Below are 18,401 nucleotides of genomic sequence, written 5' to 3' on the forward strand. Positions count from 1 at the left end.
ATTATAATGCCATGTAGGAAAAAAGAACATGCAGCTGAAAACCCTAAGCGCTTAGAATACTTACTGTATAGTCAAAACAATTACACTGAACTCTACAATGCACATGAAATATAAATAAGGTCAAAGGGAATCCATCAGATCATCAGACCATTTAGAGCTCAACCCACTCAAAACCGTTGAGATGGTAGTGGACTTTAGGAAGAAGTCTGTTGGTGTTCCTCCGTTAGCAATTGCTGACAGTGTGGTGTCGCTAGTGGACTCCTTCAAGTTCCTAAGGACCACAATCTCCCAGGACCTTAAATGGGGGCCCAACACTGATACTATTGTTGGAAAAGCGCAGCTCCTCTTCTACTCTGCAATTGTGGAGTCTGTACTATGCTCCTCAATACTGATCTGGTATGGCTTCGCCAGTGAGAGAGACAAATGCAGACTCCAAAAGGAATTCAGAACTGCGGAGAAGATCATTGGGATGGACCTTCCCTCTGTCCAGAGCAAAAAAGCGGGCAACGGAGATAGTCAAGGACCAACTACAGTACATCCTAGCCATGGCTTGTTTAACCTGCTGCCATCAGACAGACGCTACAGGGCTATTGCCACCAGGTCCACCAGAAGCCTATTAAGAGTTTCTGCCCTCAAGCGGTTGACCTGTTGACACGTGAACTCATGAACACCTCACTGTCTAGTCGTGGTGCCATAACCCTTTGCACATTATAACTTTCTGTATGACTGTACATGTTCTCCCACCTGTTTATATTGTTTATTGTTTATACTATAAACTATTTACTTGTTACCCACCAGGCTGCTGCACAGCAAACAGAAAACAAATTCTTAGTATACGCAAGTATACCTGGCCAATAAAGCTGATTCTGATTCTAAGATGGGTCCTTTATTAATAACAATCAGTAACCCCTTTATTGGAAAAATTATATTTTGTGCCATGCTGCCTGCACAGGTGAGAGTGTAGAGATCACAGGTGTATATATACTATATGTAATATATTAGGCACAGGCACAGACTCTGTTAGTGCCACAGGACTGGACTACAGAACTGTACACTGACTGTGTACCACCACCTAGTAGTTAAAACTACTAGGTGGTGGTAGGGAGGACAGGTAAATCAATCTATGAGGCACAGACACATACTACAGGGATATATATATATGAAATATGACTCTGTCAGTGCGAATTATACTGTACACACACTGACAGCAGTGTAGTAGTTAAAACTACTACACCACGTAGTGTAGTAGTTTTAACTACTACACTGCTGTCAGTGTGGACAGTTGGAGGACCCGTATAAGTTTGAGGATATGACCCTGGAAATCACGTTTTGTGCAAAGGAAGCACTGGTGCACTGGCTGACGTTTGATTGGTCCAGAAAAGTCTTGAGGCACAGACACAGGCAGTGGGCAGGACAGTGATCACGCGGGTGGGCTCCAAGACAGCCAGGAGGACATGCTCCCTCTTCAATCTCCTATACTAGAATGAAGATGGCACTCGCCCGGCCGTCCCTATATAGTATCCGGATCTCGACAGCGGGATCTCATGATATCCGGAAAGGTGCGCTCTGAGTCTGGGCGGGAAAACCAGAACAGGCTTGGAAGCACGTTCGGATTGGGGGTGTTCAGGGGTGTTCGGATTCCCCCAGTCCGAACGCGCTCATCCCTAGTCCCTAATACCATAATACTAGTGCATTATTTTAATTCATCAAGGACTTCCCATAATAAGGCCCATTGTAATATGTAGACTGCAATGCAGAAACCAATGCTGGTTAAAACCACCTAAGTACAGATTGGTCGGGTGCTAGTAGCAAGTTGGAGTCTCTACCTTCAAGCATACTTTATATAAAAAATGAGGAGGGGGCTGCACATCATAATAAGTGGTTATACCATGCTTGTATTGTAATGCAGGGAAATGCAGATGGGCACTCTAACCTAGGTGGGCACTCTAAGCAGTAGCGAAACTTCATGTCAAATACTGTAGATGGCCAAATAAAAGTACATCTTCCTTTGCACAAAATGTGATTTCCAAGGTCATATCCGCAAACTTAAACGGGTTCTCCAATTTTCTTCAGTGAGAGTTCTACATTAAATACATTTCCAGTATTTAATAGTACCAGACAGGTTACCCATTCTCCATTTCACTTCTGCAGCCCTCGACCGAGAATCTCATTCTAAAGACTACTAAATCTACACAATTAGCTGCTCCTCTCCAAAAGGAAAGGTAAACACTCAACCATATAGTACATACTGTATAACAAGAAAACAGTTAAGTTGAAATAGTCCCTCAACCAGCGCTTATATAATAATGTGCATGAATCACTTCCCTTCTCAGGATTTTTTCCACGCACTTCCTCTCCTTTATCCTCACAAGGTCGAGTCCATATCACAAAGCCACAAGGGTAATATATGTGAAGATACAAACATAAAATATCATTGCATAAAACTGTATTTTAATTTCCAAAAAAGTTCATAAAACAGGTACAATTTAAAAGATTTTTTCACACATCTGGGTAGGCATACAAATACACTAGGCTGTGTGCATAGGCTCTGGGAAAGGTAATTACCAGATGGATCAGAACTGTTAGGTGAAAAACAGTTCAAACAGGCATATGAAAAGTCACATACGGATCCCGGGTCACGCAGGTGCTTCCAAAGTCTGATGGTAACTTCCTCTTCTTGGCGACTGCTAGCCCGTGTCCACCAATGCGTTTCGGATCCCTCTCTGGATCCTTTATCAAGGCCCAGAAACACTAACACGTTTCGCTGTGCTAACTCACAGCTTTATCATGGTGTGTTCTACTAGTGGAAGTCTACATTTTTATACCTAACTTCCGGTAGCTGGCAGCATCTCCTCTTGTCTGCTACAAGAAAAAGATCCCTTTTGTAAGAGACACGTGATTATATAACTTCATACTTAGCCTATAACATTATGTAAAGTATATGTAATGTTTATGTATCTTCACGAGTAAAGCTACCATTATCATTTACAATACGGGACATTTGTCAGTCATCACTTTTTCCCAACATCATTTAACAAACCTGCAAAGTACACCCACAAAGGGAACAAAAAGAGCAGAGCGCGGCACCACAACCCTTCTTGTTTAAATAACTATAGCAATGGTTCCCAAACTGTGTGCCGTGGCACCCTGGGGTGCCTTGCAGGACTTGCAGAGGTGCCCTGGGTTGGTGGTTCAGGACCAATTCAAAATTTTAATGTCCGTTATAATAAATTAAATTGTGGACAAGCAGAAGGGAATCCTGTCCATTACCACATAACTGACCCTAAGGACAGAGCCGGCCCTAGGCATAGGCAAACTAGGCAACTGCCTAGGGCATTTGGAATGCCCAGCTTCTGCTGATTAAAATGATATGCAGCATGCCTATATTCTGTGTGTGAGTGAGGCTGTATCTGCATACGAAATAGTGTTTTCATGGAAATCACTGTAATATAGCATTCCATATACAGGTACAGCCACAGTCGCACACAGAATATAGGCATGCCGCATATCATATTAATCATTGGAAGCTCCTTGTGTGTCCTGCTCACATCACAATGCAAATAAGACGAATTTTCAGCAAAAAAAAGGCACACAACGTTAGCAGAACTGGCCAGGCGCAGCATGGCCTATTAAGGCAAAATGTATGAGGAATCCTCTGTATCCAAGCAGAGGCAGAGGTCACAGTGTTAGCAGCTATGCGAGTGCTGTCTGCGGGTGGGTTGGTTGTGCAATAGTGTTCGGCATATGTGTGTCCTGTATAAATGCATTAATAATGTGCGACATATGTGTAACAGGCATTATGTGTGTCATGTGTATAAGGGCATTAATAATGTGCAGAATATGTGTAAAGGGCATTATGTGTGCATTATGTGTATGAAGGGCATTAATAAAGGTTGGCATAATGTGTAAGGGGCATTATGTTTATAAGGACATTAATAATGTGTGTAATGTGTAAGGGGCATTACTGTGTTGTATTATCAGGGGTGCCGAGGGAAAGGGGTAGGGGTACATACTACCCAGGCCAAAGTCTAATGGAATGGCCCAGTGGGGACCCCGGCCCCCTCCCCTTAAGTGACAGCAACAGCTGCAGCTCTTCTCCTCTGCCCAGCACACACTGCTTTGTGCTGGGTAGCAGTGTGGCCATGGAGGTGCTTAAAATACAATATTTACTCAGGATTTTTTTCTAAGGGTATAATGTGAATAATGTGAGGAGTAATGTATATAAGGTAAAGTGGTACTACTGTGTGATGTAACGTGAATAAGGGACACCATCACATGTTATAATGTGAATAAAGTTGCACTACTGTGTGGCATTATTTGAATTGGGGGTACTTTTGTGTGGCCATGCCCCTTCCCAGCAAGAACACACTCCTGTTTGGTCTACGCACCGAATGTGTGCACTGTTTCTATTTAAAATATTGAGGGTAGGAGCACCAAAATGAAAACTGCTATGATGAGGGTTGATGGTGCTGGGAAAGGGGAGTGGGGTCAGAGGCGGAACTAGTGGGGTGCTAAGGGGCACCAGCCAAAATCTTGCCTAGGGCATCATTTAGGCTAGGGTCTGCTCTGCCTAAGTATGAGATATAAACACAATTTATTTAACTTAATATTTGTTTCTGACTTTCTCAATAAGAAACATTTAGCCTAAGGGTGCCGCAAAAACATTTCTGATCCTTCGGGGTGCCGTGATTCAAAAACTTTGAGAACCCATGAACTATAGGTAAATAATCACATTACCACACTTAGGGGGACATTTACCAAAATGGATTCGTAGAAAAAAGGTGTATTCGTAGCGAGAAATACACCTTTTTTTTACGAATTTGTATTTTCTGGATTTACAATCCCAAAAATACAACAATTCGTATTCCTGAAGATGGAACATTCGTATTTGTATTTACAAATACGAATGTCCTACACCATCGATAGAATACGACAGAAATCACCATTCAAAAGAATGGTGGTTCCTGATGTACTAAGCAGCCGTACTGATAATACGGCTACTAAGTGGTGTAAAACACCCACGCAAATACGACAGAAAAATAGAACACCATTTTCCTGTTCTATTTGCGTTATAGCCTGCACGGATCAGTCAGATCCCTGCAGGCTTCAGTGTAAAAAAATAGAAAAATTAAATAAATAATAAAAAAAAAACGGCGTGGGGTCCCCCCCACAGCCGAAACCAGCACCAGGCTGAAGGAGCCGGGGCCGGTAATTAAAAATCAGGGAACCCGACAAATAGGGGTTCCCCGATTTTTAACAACCAGCCCCAGGCTCCAGGTCCGGGGCTGGTTCCCAAAATACGGGGGACAAAATGACTAGGGGTCCCCCGTATTTCAAGAACCAGTCCCAGGCACAACCAGCCAGCAGGGTAATGTCACAGCCGGGGGACACTTATGATATAAGGTCCCGCGGCCAAAACATTAACCCTACCGAACAGTCAGCCTGGCATGGGGCCCTGGGGGAGTGGGGATCCCCCCAATGAAGAGGTCCCCCCCCTCCAGGACTTACCTGACCAGGCTGAAGCCTGGTACTGTCCTCGATGCCCCTGGGCGGTGGGCATCGGGCTGATTATGGTGTAAAAAAAAATATGAAACTATTGTTTTTTACTGTGGCACTACAAGTGCCAGCAAGCCTCCCCAGCAAGCTGGGACTTGGAGAACCACAAGTCCCAGCCTGCTGGGCATTAAAGGGCCCGCTGGCACTTGTAGTTCCACAGTTAAAAAAATAGTACAATAAAACACACTGACACACTTTTAAAATAAAACTTTAATACATACAAAGCCCACACATACTAATACTTACCTATTTTCTTTCCATAGGTAGCCCTGGTCCTGTGTCGTCTTCTGGTCCTGTGTCGGCGGTCTTCTGGTTCCATGTCGACGTCCTTCTTCATGTCGACGTCGCTGTCGGCGATGGCGTCCCCGTCCGGATCCGACGAAATCCATGGAGGAAGCTGTGGAAGGAAACCATACTCACCTGTCCCAGCGCGACGTAGTCCAGGTAAGTGTCTTGGCAAAAAAACAAACCGAACACCCCGAAACCAGACCGGACTGAGGGAGCCGTACGGTGTTTGTTTACATCGTGCGGCTCCGCCCCCGAATGCCGCTATTGGCCGCCTTGCGGCCTACCGGCTCCTGATTGGCCGCTAGGCCACAAGGCGGCCAATAGCGGCATTCGGGAGGCGGAGCCGCACAATGTACACAGAGTACCGTGTGGCTCTCTGTCCGGCTGGTTTCGGGGTGTTCGGTTTGTTTTTTTGCCAAGACACTTACCTGGACTACGTTGCGCTGGGACAGGTGAGTATGGTTTCCTTCCACAGCTTCCTCCATGGATTTCGTCGGATCCGGACGCCATCGCCGACAGCGACGTCGACTTGAAGAAGGACGTCAACATGGATCCAGAAGACCGCCGACACAGGACCAGAAGACGACACAGGACCAGGGCTACCTATGGAAAGAAGATAGGTAAGTATTAGTATGTGTGGGCTTTGTATGTATTAAAGTTTTATTTTAAAAGTGTGTCAGTGTGTTTTATTGTACTATTTTTTTAACTGTGGAACTACAAGTGCCAGCGGGCCCTTTAATGTCCAGCAGGCTGGGACTTGTGGTTCTCCAAGTCCCAGCTTGCTGGCACTTGTAGTGCCACAGTAAAAAACAATAGTTTCATCTATTTTTTACACCACTATCAGCTCGATGCCCACCGCCCAGGGGCATCGGGGACAGTACCAGGCTTCAGCCTGGTCAGGTAAGTCCTGGAGGGGGGGGACCCCTTCATTGGGGGGGTCCCCACTCCCCCAGGGCCCCTGGCCAGGCTGACTGGTCGGTAGGGTTAATGTTTTGGCCGCGGGACCTTATATCATAAGTGTCCCCCGGCTGTGACATTACCCTGCTGGCTGGTTGTGCCTGGGACTGGTTCTTGAAATACGGGGGACCCCTAGTCATTTTGTCCCCCGTATTTTGGGAACCAGCCCCGGACCTGGAGCCTGGGGCTGGTTGTTAAAAATCGGGGAACCCCTATTTGTCGGGTTCCCTGATTTTTAATTACCGGCCCCGGCTCCTTCAGCCTGGTGCTGGTTACAGCTGTGGGGGGGACCCCACGCCGATTTTTTTTTTTAATTTATTTATTTTTCTATTTTTTTTTACACATTGCAGCCTGCACGGATCTGACTGATCCGTGCAGACTGCTAGAAAAATTCATATTAGCGGCCGTATATATGGCCAGCTAATATGAATTGTTACACCATCGGAGGGTTACAAAGCAGTCGTATCTGACTGCTTTGTAATTTCCCTTCCGGAACACGACTTTGCATACGACTAAAACAGTCGAATGCAGTCGTAGGGGAAATACCAATACGAAAAACTAGGTTTTTCATATTGGTAAATTTCCCCCTTAATATCAATTTTTGTCACTATGGACACATTATTGTGTTGCCTAACATTGTGAGATACAATCCAGTCACTCAAATGTTAAACGTACCTGCACTGGTTTTGTTGGACATATGTATCCCACTACATGCTTTCAGACATACCTAGGACAGGATTGTATATGACATTGCATGATGTTTTTTAATATGTTTGCTCATGTGTTTTTCAGTACTTTTAACCACTGAATGCCATTACCAATGTTCAAATGAACCATTCCTCATTATGCCCTTATTTGGTCAGATGTCACACTACCCTCAAAATATGTGTGAATTTAGGCTACACCAATAAGATTTATTCAGCCATTTTCAGTATGTGTCCATTATCTACAAAACACACACACATATACAACACAACAGATCAACATGTCAGCAAACAATTACAAACATCACCAAACGTTTGCCAACATTTTCAAACAATCACAAAAGTTTGCTATTTGCAAAAAATAGCAGATGTTTGCAAATACTAGCATATACAGGTTTAGGGGAAAAAATATACTCACAGCGCCTGATGCTCCTTCTCAAAGCTGGCGCCTCCTCAGATCGGACCATGGCTGTTCCAGCTGGCCCGATGGTCCTTGTAACGCCCGTGCCATGTACTTAGTTAATTGGTTGATAAGAGAAACTTGTATGCTGCATGGGTGTGTATTGTGTGCAGGTACATGTATTTTAGTTATTGTGCTTGTTTATTGCCAATGAGAATGTGGCGCCGAGTAGCGGCTGGCCTGCGAGGCGTGAGACTTGCTTTTACCAAGCGAATGATTTTGAGCTCGATCCGTCCGAGCGCTCGCACAGTGGAGCGAAGCCACCGCCCAGCACTTGTAGTCACCAACCCCAGTATACACCCTGGTTTCTGCCCAGTGTTGTTGCCAAGCCCATCCAAACGCCCACATTATGCCTACTCTGCACAAGCTCGTTTGCTAGCGTATTTCTATTCGTAAGGTCGCGAGCGTGCACGGTTGGCCAAACCTGCACATGCGCCTTGCGAACAGTACGAATGCATAGTGGGCTAAGATACACGCTCTGAATGAATTTGTGTCTGAGCGAGGCAATCACAATAAGGCCACTGCCCATAGTCTGTCAGCCGCCTGGAACCCTGTATACCACCTTATCACAGTAATTGTGTGCTTAACTATAGGACTGTTACTTTTATTTAAGTTCTGAGATTTGGACGTAGTTAAATTAGAAGGAAACATTGTATTATATGCAGATGCACTATTTTATTAGATAAATGCATAAGCTATTATGAGTGTCACATAAAAATGAAGACGCTAGTTGAATTTTTAAAAGTTAATTGCAAAATCAGAATAGGTTATTTTAGATTTACTTAAATTATATTCTAAGAAATATTTATGCAGACCGAACCTAGACTTAAATTACTTTTACCATAACTTAATTCAGTAACCCCCCCCCTTAAAAAAATATAATACACGAGCGTTTCACGGGCATTACCCAGATAATTTTGCAGTGCAGATATAAACAAGGCTATATAATGCAATGTGTACACAAATATACGTTCTCTCTGGGGATAATATTGGCAGGCAGACAGCCGCAGCCGCAGCAGCAGCAGCAGCAGCAGCACAATAGATGTTCATAATGAGAGCAGACATCCCCGTATATTCCCCGCTCTGCCTCTGGGTGGCGATGGCAGAATGTGAGAGTCCCACGTTTCTGTTACACGTTGCCTAGCAACCAGGACGCCGTAGCATCTGCTCTCCACTGACAGCAGGAGGAGTGCACAGCACGATATAGCCCACCAACACGCGTGGAATTATTACAGCTAGGAAAGGATCCGTGGCACTGGCAGAAGTGGGTGATATGTTTAAATCTATCTATGTCGCATTCCACCGACTCCATTAAGCCTTGGATCATCTCCGGCACCGACACAGAGTCATCCACCGAATTGTATTATTCACGAGTGGAGCAGACGTTAGTCCAGTTTACAGAAACATGGCTCATTATACAGCGCAGAGACGTGGCCCGCCAGTGTCGCCTAGTTATTTGCACCCTCTACGGGACGACGTGAACGTGGTGGATCCATGCTCTGGCTTTGTGAGCGCTGGGGCAGATGCGGATATGAGGCCGGGTACAGGGAAATCCATCCCGTGTCTGGTGGATGACAGTGAGGTGAGGCCCCAAGAGGCAGAACCGGGGCAGCGCAGGAGTCATCTACTGCACAAACCCAGGTGTGTGACAGCGCCACCGGGCGGAGCTGTACCCCGGCAACCCCTGTGCTGGCCCAGCGAGGTGTCATCTAGTGGGAACTACGAAGCCGCTGACCTCGCAGATCTCATCCATAAATCGGGCACTCGGTGGAATTCTGTGGCCAGACCAGATGCAGCACTCAGAGCAAGGCTGGGAGGTAACTCACGTCAATGGCTCCTCGCCATGTTAACATTAGTACTGTTACAGTATTTGTAGTAGAGGCAATGGGCACAGAGCAGGCCTGCCCAGTGCCAGATTAAGCCTTCGGGGGGCCTGGGGCACTTTAGACAGGGGGCCCCCTTGCACTTGTCATTACTGGCCGCAGAGTGGATGGATTCTGAAAATTGTTTGCAGCAGTAGAATTTGTATAAAGTAATAGATCAGAGGTGGAAATTTTTAGAAAAATCACAAAGTGTGACTTTTGCAGAGTCCAAAGTCTGCCAAATTGTGCCATACATGCGCAATAAAACCAAGATGTATGTGGACACATCTGTATATATCAGGGGTGGGCAACTATTTTGGCTGGGGGGCCGCTTATCAAAACCAGGAACTATTTGAGGGCCGCACACATAATATCTTGTATATACAATATAAAAAAAAAATAAAAAAATATATATATATATATATATATATATATATATATATATATATATATATACATATATACATACACACAAACACTGTTTGGGTGTGTGTGTGTGTGTGTGTGTGTGTGTATATATATATATATCTATATCACTAATACACATAAAATAATTGCCTGTTCCTCATAGATGTGCGTGGCAAAAATCATACTGCGCCCGCCCTGCACAGATTCAGGGAGCCTGGCAGATTCAGGGAGCCTGGACGCGGAGAAACCTTACTGCTGCTTGGCGTCTGGGAGGGTACGCGGTCGGTGACACTCTGTCTGTTACAGCTGAGCTGCCGCCGTTAATGTCCTTCTGTGCCTGCCGCGCACAGCATTTCTGGGAGGGGACGCGGTGACGCGGCCGCGTCACCCAATGGCCGGGGGGCGGCTGCAGCGTCATCACGTCCCCTCCCACGTTCCCAGTAATACTGTGCACGACAGGCACAGAAGGACATTAACGCGGCGTCGGCGGCATTAAAAAGTGAATGACAAGCGGCTATAGTCGGGCCGCTTATCATATTAATGTGTCAGAGTGGCGGGCCAGACCTAAGCGGCTCGCGGGCCGCATCCGGCCCACGGGCCGCCTGTTGCCCACCACTGGTATATATACACACACATACACATACATACTTACCACATGAAAAGTCTGTGTTTGTCCCTCTGCACCTTACTCTGTAGGAGACCTCACAGTCCTAGTGCTGCCGCTGAATAAAAACCCTCCCATGACTAAGCTGCTGCTGCTGTTCTCCATGGGCCTGAGAAGCATGTAATGAGCTCCACCAATCAGAGCTCAGCACAAACCTCTCAGCCTCTGCCCTCTGGTGTCATGGGACTTAGTCAACTCCCAGTAATGCACAGCACACTTGTGCAATCAGTGTGCCTTGGATCCTGATGCTCAGCACCATTAATCATTGTGACATTGGCAGATAGGTGAAGCTGCAGCACTACCCCACTCCCATGCACAAAACCTTTAGCTAAAAAAAAAAAAAAATGTTTTTTTTTTTTTTTTTGAAAAATACATGCCAACACAGGGGGCCCCTAGGTAGAGGGGGGCCCAGGGGCACTGACCCCTTGTGCCTCCATTATAATCCGGCCCTGGGCCTGCCCCTAGCCAATGTGATGCCCTAGGCATGATTTTAGTTGGTGCCCCCTAGAACACACACTAGTCCCCCTTTGTCCTAACACCCCACTCCCAGCACAGTCCTCATCTAGAATCCCACATACAGATCCAGGGCATCCATCAGACAATGTGGGGGGCCTGAGACTGACAAACTAGGCACCCCACCCACCCCCTTATTAATATTTTATATAATGCTAAATTCATACAGAAATAAGTTTCACTTTATTTGAAGCAAACTTATTTGAACCCCCTTCCGTTGTATATAATATTTAAATAACTTCATAATTCTGTTCCCACATAATAAGAAAAAACTAAGAATCCCATAACAACTATTTTCCAGTCACTACTTTATGATCTATTCATTATCTGTGATTTTTGAACAAACTTTGTAAAAGGTATTAAGGGCCTAAGTGTCCAGAAAATATCCTGAATCTGACCTACCACATTTGTCGATCTAAACCCATGTCAACCTTGTCCCATGTCGACCTAGACACCTGTCGACCTTCACCCACATCGACCTAGAACCCTGTCGACCTAGTTGTCTGTCGACTCAACTGTGTCGACATAAGTCAGGTCGACAATACGATCCACAGCCGATCATAATATGTGCAGAGCCTCACCCAATGGGCCTGAGTCTGCTTGACTCGGTAAGCTGTGTAGCCTTGCGACGATGCCCCATGGAATACAGTCCCCCTACCATTTCCCTTTGCTACTATACAAGGGGGATGTGTTACAAAGACACACGCCCTTGCATGTGCCCGCAGCAGGAGAAATGATTCAATGATTTCTCCTGCCTTCACAAATATACGTCAGTGGAGACTGACTTATAATTGTGGACACCGGGACGAAGACAGGGCGGGCGGCTGACATCATGTGACCCCATGGGAATGGCCCCCTTTTAATGGGGATGCTCATGAAACTCTTGGCGTTCCCATGGTCCAGCACCGCCACTGCCCCCCGACCCTCCATCCCCAATGAGAACGACCCGGCAACATTGCTGCGCATACCCCTGTCCGAAATGACAGATAATGTGTACATATTATACAATATTGTACAGTACTGAACTGAACTTTGAATTGCTACAATCATTTTTTTTTTTATAGTACACACAGGGGTAGATTTATTAAGCTCGGTGAAGTGATAAAGTGTCTGTTTTTTATCACCAGCCAATCAGCTCCTACCTGTCATTTTTCAAACCAAGCCTGTAACTTCACAGTTAGTAGCTGATTGGCCGGTGATAAAAACCAGACACTTTATCACTTCACCGAGCTTAATAAATCTGCCCCATACTTCTGTAAAAACCCTCAACTTACTGGCCATCTACAACCTTATCACACTGTGAAACAGCCTTTAGAGAATGATTCGTTTTGATTAGGTTTTTCCTGTTGTTAGAAATCAAGAAAATGATACTGATGCGCCACACAAATAGTGACAGCTGGTGATTATTTCTCACTGCTTTTATTGTATGTAATGATGTGCAGTAGGATGGGGAAATTAAGAATGTGACAGGATTTGTTACCTATAATTATTCTCTCTGAGTGTGGTATATTGTATTGTAACCTGGGTTCCAGTTATAGTTATTCTGTGAGCTCTGAATACAATTCTGTTGCTTTTCCCATAGAGTTTCATTCTGTCTCCAGTCACCAAAATATTTTTACTTTGTCAGAATTAAAAGGACACATTGGATATGAAATTTATGCTGTTATAAAGTTTAAAATGGCAATTGATATAACTAAATATACTCATATTTGCCTACTCTCCTGGAATGGCCGGGACGCTCCCAAAAACCTGGCTGCAGAAGCGGGAGTGCCACCCAGAATATTAGGGAGGCACCCCCCCCCCCCCCCAGTCGCTTCACCTCTGACTGTCTAAGCTGTCTGCGTAAGTGTTCTGACTGGCTACGCTGACTGTGTAAAGCTCCGTACACACCGTCGCAGTCATAGTCGCTGTTCCGCTTATTGGGGGGACGTACACACGGTCGCAGTCATAGTCATAGACGGCGATTAAACTACACAAATAGCTTTTACACTACGCTGGAGGGACTGCCGAATAGGACAGTACGTAAACTACTTAACGGGCGCTGCCGCCGTGCTGAAGGGACACTACGCTGAATAGGACAGTACATAAACTACTTAATGGTCGCCGTGATAATACACAAGTACCTAGTTAACAAACGTAGGAAAAATTTGGAATTGCCTCAATTCCAACAGATGTAGCTGGTATACTTGATACCCCTCGATATATACCCCCATACTGTATATTATATGTTTTGTTTTTTTAGGGGGGGGGGGGGGGGGCGATATAAGTAGGTTTATTTATCTAATTGCAATAGTTTTCACCTTGCTCTTCTGGTTCTTGACCAATGCATTCTTTTATGAACGGCATATCATTTCTTATTTTAACAGGTTGGACAAGCAAAATAAAAGCAGTTCCTCAATTAACCCGTGGACCTGGTACATCATTAACACAGACATTTGTGCTACAGGTAGACCCATCTTTAAGGAGTGATGTTTATTGTTGACTAGGTTCTTTAATATACCATGTTGAAAAGATTAATTCTTAATGATATGTCATTTTTTTGTTGTTGCAAAGGTTACAATTCATAATACTACAAAGAGTTATGCACACATAATGCCGCTTACACATGATGCTGAACACCGTAATGCCCCTTACACATTAAGCCACACATTATGCGTAATGCCCCCACATACCGCCACTTGTAGCGTCCCTTAAGCAATGCCCCCCAAAAGTGCCACTTACTGTAAATTTTTATATGAGCCTTCACTGCTGCTGCAGGGAGAGATGGAGAGCGGTGCAGCTGCTTCTATGGGGAGAGGAGCAGAGTACAGCGCAGAGCATGCTCCCACTGCCCTCCTGGTGTCCCCTCTAGCCGAGTGGACATTTGAAATATTGTGCACGCTGTTGTTGTGCTTGACGTCGGGGGAGCACGCCGGGCGCCGGCACCACATGATTAAAGGGGGGGGCGGGCTGAGGTGAAAGCGGGGAGAAGAATTGGAGCGGAAGCTGCAGGGGTGACAGTCATTGACAGCTGGGCAGAGAGCAGGGGGCTGCCCGGCTGTATTCAGAGCACTGCAGGTCATGGCTGTTTGAAATAATACCCTTTTCACAACAGAAAATGCAGGGATTTACCCGGGAATATAGTCCCAGGATCATGCAGGGACATTCCCAGGCTGACCCCTTATACACCAGCCTAGTCCCTGAATTTTCTGGTGTGAGGGGGAGAGACAACCACTCCCCTCTCCCTACTCCCCTTTAACCAACCAGCTATATCTTCGGAACCAACTGACACATTTACATGAGACCAGTATCATATTGAAGAACTTTTGAGTTGGTCCCGTGAAACTGGGCTGTTTGGTTCCAGAGAAATCTGCCCTCAAAGAAAATAAACAGTCATGAAATTACATTTAAAAAATGAAAAAAAAAAAAAAAACGGTTTCACCTCAATATCCCTGGAACTAATTAACCCATATGGATCCAGCCTGGTATCAGATTGAAGGCCCAGCGATTTGGGTTCGACTGAGATCAACCTCGAGCTTCAGTGATGCCGAAGGGGGAACTGGCAGCCGTTGAACTGGGTGGGGGTCGGAATTAGCGGGTCCCATGTTATCCTATAGGGAAAATGTTCCAGCTTTGCCTGGCCGTATCTCTGGTTCCCAGGGGGCTAGAGACACAGGGCTGGGCTCATTGGAAAGCACCATCCCTCAGCTACAAAATAGGCTAATGGGTGGTCCTGTGCACCCTCGGACCACCCCCTAGATTCGCCTATGATTGCACCATAGGTGCGCGCACGGGGGGTGCCAGGGGTGCACAGGCCCCTCCTAATGACCTCCGGCACCACCCACACGATTGTATGCAAAAAGGATTCCTGGCCCGTAGCAGCACTCATGGCCGGCGGTGGTCAGGACTGCATTACTTGCATGCCACCGTCAGATCACCTCGGTGGCCGAACATACTGCGCTTGCTCAGCACCATGTCAGCCCCCGTCCCTATAGATGTCACGGCGCACAGCACGCACCACACTCACATGATGCTGCTAGCCTGCTCATCTGCCCAGCTGATCCCCCCCTGCCGCATTACGCCAATGTCACAGAGATAGGTAGGAGGGACGGCGATGGTCCACCCAGCTCAACCTACTTATAACTGCGGGACTGGGAGCTTGTGGCGTGATTATGCAGTGACATCATGCTGCGCAAACATTGCGCCGCTCATGCTCTCTCCCAAATCTAAATCTCTGGTTGACACAGAGCGCTGCAAGGTTCGCAGCACTGCATTGTCATTTTCTGCCTGCCGTTCCCATATGGCTGCTCGCACACAGCATATGTGCAGAAATGCACATGCACACTTCAAACACATAGCGCACCCTTGCGAATTTGCAGGGGTGCGCATGGACCAGAATATGGCCCATGGTACCCACCTGCAGTGCAGCATGGTTTTGCCCAGTTGCGTGCTTTTTTCATACTTACAAAAATTATTTGGACCACAGTTTTTTTTCAGGTCACCAGGTTCAATAAGATCTGCAATCCTCTACTTACTCTGAATTTAATGAATGCTATATTGTATGAAATATTAATTATTCTTGTTATGTCTGTGTCAGCAGTCAAAGGAGGCTTCGTGTTCCAGAGATGACATTGTCAGAAAATTCATGTATACATCATCTACACAAAGGTGAAGTAATAGATTTTGGACAAGATATATTGTTATACTATTGTGTTCTGCGCTGTGACGTTCTCATCAGTACAGTTGCAGTATGAATGTGACAAGTTGTAGAGATCACTGTTAGACTACCCTGCTATGAAAGTGGGCCAAATTCACTCAAATTAACTGAAATAATTAGTTTTGCTGCTTAAATCAGTTACCAATAAGGGAATATTACTCCTTGAGAAGGTGGAGTTTTATAAATGCAATTGGCATATTACCAAACACACAGGTTGGGAGCTGTCATCTGCCAACTGAATGTACCAAAACTATACACAATGATCCAATTGATTATTATTGGATTATTGTTTTTGGCTTCTGTATTTGGCTGCTAATGCAGGAGGGCAATGATTTGATCACGACTAAGACTTCTCATCAAGAGTACCATCCCTCCAACTTGTGTCATGAAACAGCTCTAGCCGGTCCAGGCATGACTCCACGAGACCTTTTGAAGAATCCTGTGTTATCTGGCAACCAAGACGTTAGCAGCAGAACCTTTATGTACTGTAAATTGTGAGTAGAGGTCTCCATGATGGAGAGAATCACAACACATCCCTGAGGTAAGGGTTTCTGTTAGGCACTAGGAGAGGATTATTTTGCGGGGAGTGGGACAGTTAGGGCTAGATTGTATGAAAGGTGGTATTGGGTACATCCTGAAGTGATCTCGGCCTGATACAGTATGTAGTTTCAGGCCAAATGAGAGCATCATAATGGCCAACTCGTACACCGTGTACAGCCAATCTCCCGTGGCCACAAGCAATATCATTCAGTGGGCTGTGCTGTACAGCCAACCGGGCAATATTGGATGTGGTGCCATTCAAGGAAATGAAGGACAGAACAAGGGATCATTCATCCTTCATTACATCATTCTTATTTGTACCGCAGTAATGATATGTCGACCCTTCAGCTACTATATCGTCCGGTATTCATCTCTTGTAGGCATAGTATTACATTGCTGCAGGGGGAGTTTAGGGTTAGGCTATGGGAGAGGTAGGTTAAGGTGAGGGGCAGAGTAAAAATACTTAACTTAGGGAATCCGCTGTCAGTGTTATTACTGTCAGTACCCCAACAGTAATTATTTCATTACCCAACCCATATTTGCAAACCATTTTTCTGAAGGTTTATTTAGTAATAGAGTAATAAATGTTTTGTTTCCAATTGACATTTTCCCTGTAGTGTTTTTCTCATACATGTTAAAAAAAATCTAACATTAATAGTACAAAATAAGCAAAACTTACATATAATTCACAGTTGTGCAAACACAAATTATTCTAAAGAAAGTTTTTTGAAAATTAAAGCATACTATATTCCTCTGTGATATATTTAGGGATTGTTTATCAATTATTATTTATGTGATATCTCCCGAAAACACCCATTTTCAGGCTATACTAGCAAATGATAATAATTGTCTCCCCAAATGTATCTATATGGGGCCTGTTTTCGACCTCTGAAGTAGCCCCTTTATAAAGATGAAAATGGTACTAGCCATTGTAGTTTAGTAGCTACACTACAGCAAAAGGTACTGGAAGAGTGAGCTGAAAGATTCCTCCAAGGTACACCTGGGTCAGCAAGCCGGATGGGCAGAGACCCACGGCAGTTGAAAGTAAAGTGATCGCTAGTGCGATAGTTTCCTGTAACACATCGTAGGGATAATTGCCTAGAAAAGCCATGGTTGCTGCAAGGAACTGTAGTACATCCTAGTGCTACACAACTTCACATTGCTCAAAGTTGCAAAACACAAAGAACTATCTTTGGGCCAGATGTACTATGTGTCAAAAGTGATAAAATGGAGAGTGATAAAAAACCAACCAATCAGCTCCTGTCTGACATTTTTCAAACACAGTCTGTGACCTTGTAGGTAGGAGCTGATTGGCTGCTTGTTTATCATTCTACATTTTATCACTTTTGAAGCTTAGTACATCTGGCCCTGAGTGTTGGAGCACTCTTTATTTTTAGTTTTATAGATTTTTTTTATTTGGATACAATAAAAGATAACAGTATTAATGTACACAGTTGTGAATTGTCATACAATGATATCCAGTGCAACTTAAAGTGGGCTAATGTATCTAGTGTCTTGTTTTCAAGGTAAAGATAATTGCTTACCTTTTGCTAATTAGAAGCTGAGATAGCTTAGTATACTTGGAGGTGTAGGCAGGGCCAGATTTGCCACTAGGCCCGCGAGGCACGGGCCTAGGGGCGGCACAAATTAAGGGCGGCAGGCAGCCAGGACCCTCACCCGGTACATGTCACTAGCTCTGGGTCTCTATGGGTAGCAGCATCGGATGACCTAGCGGCAGAGCACTGACATCAAC

At 45.2% G+C, this 18,401-nt stretch overlaps 1 protein-coding gene across 2 annotated transcripts in view; it reads left to right on the forward strand.

Annotated features, from left to right (window-relative positions):
• Window positions 1-9,058: 9,058 nt before the first annotated feature.
• Window positions 9,059-18,401, forward strand: part of SPMIP7 (sperm microtubule inner protein 7) — a 59,290-nt gene continuing 49,947 nt past the window's right edge. Inside the window, exons 1-3 of one of the 2 annotated variants that reach the window (XM_083188189.1) lie at window positions 9,059-9,782; window positions 13,779-13,858; window positions 15,989-16,059. In XM_083188189.1, coding sequence (XP_083044315.1) covers window positions 9,371-9,782; window positions 13,779-13,858; window positions 15,989-16,059 — 563 coding nt within the window. In that variant the 5' untranslated portion in view covers window positions 9,059-9,370. The remainder of the gene's footprint in view (window positions 9,783-13,778; window positions 13,859-15,988; window positions 16,060-18,401) is intronic. The other variant, XM_083188190.1, reaches the window with a different exon arrangement.

The sequence above is a fragment of the Crinia signifera genome, chromosome 5, assembly GCF_055691185.1.
Source record: "Crinia signifera chromosome 5, ASM5569118v1, whole genome shotgun sequence".
NCBI lineage: Eukaryota > Metazoa > Chordata > Amphibia > Anura > Myobatrachidae > Crinia > Crinia signifera.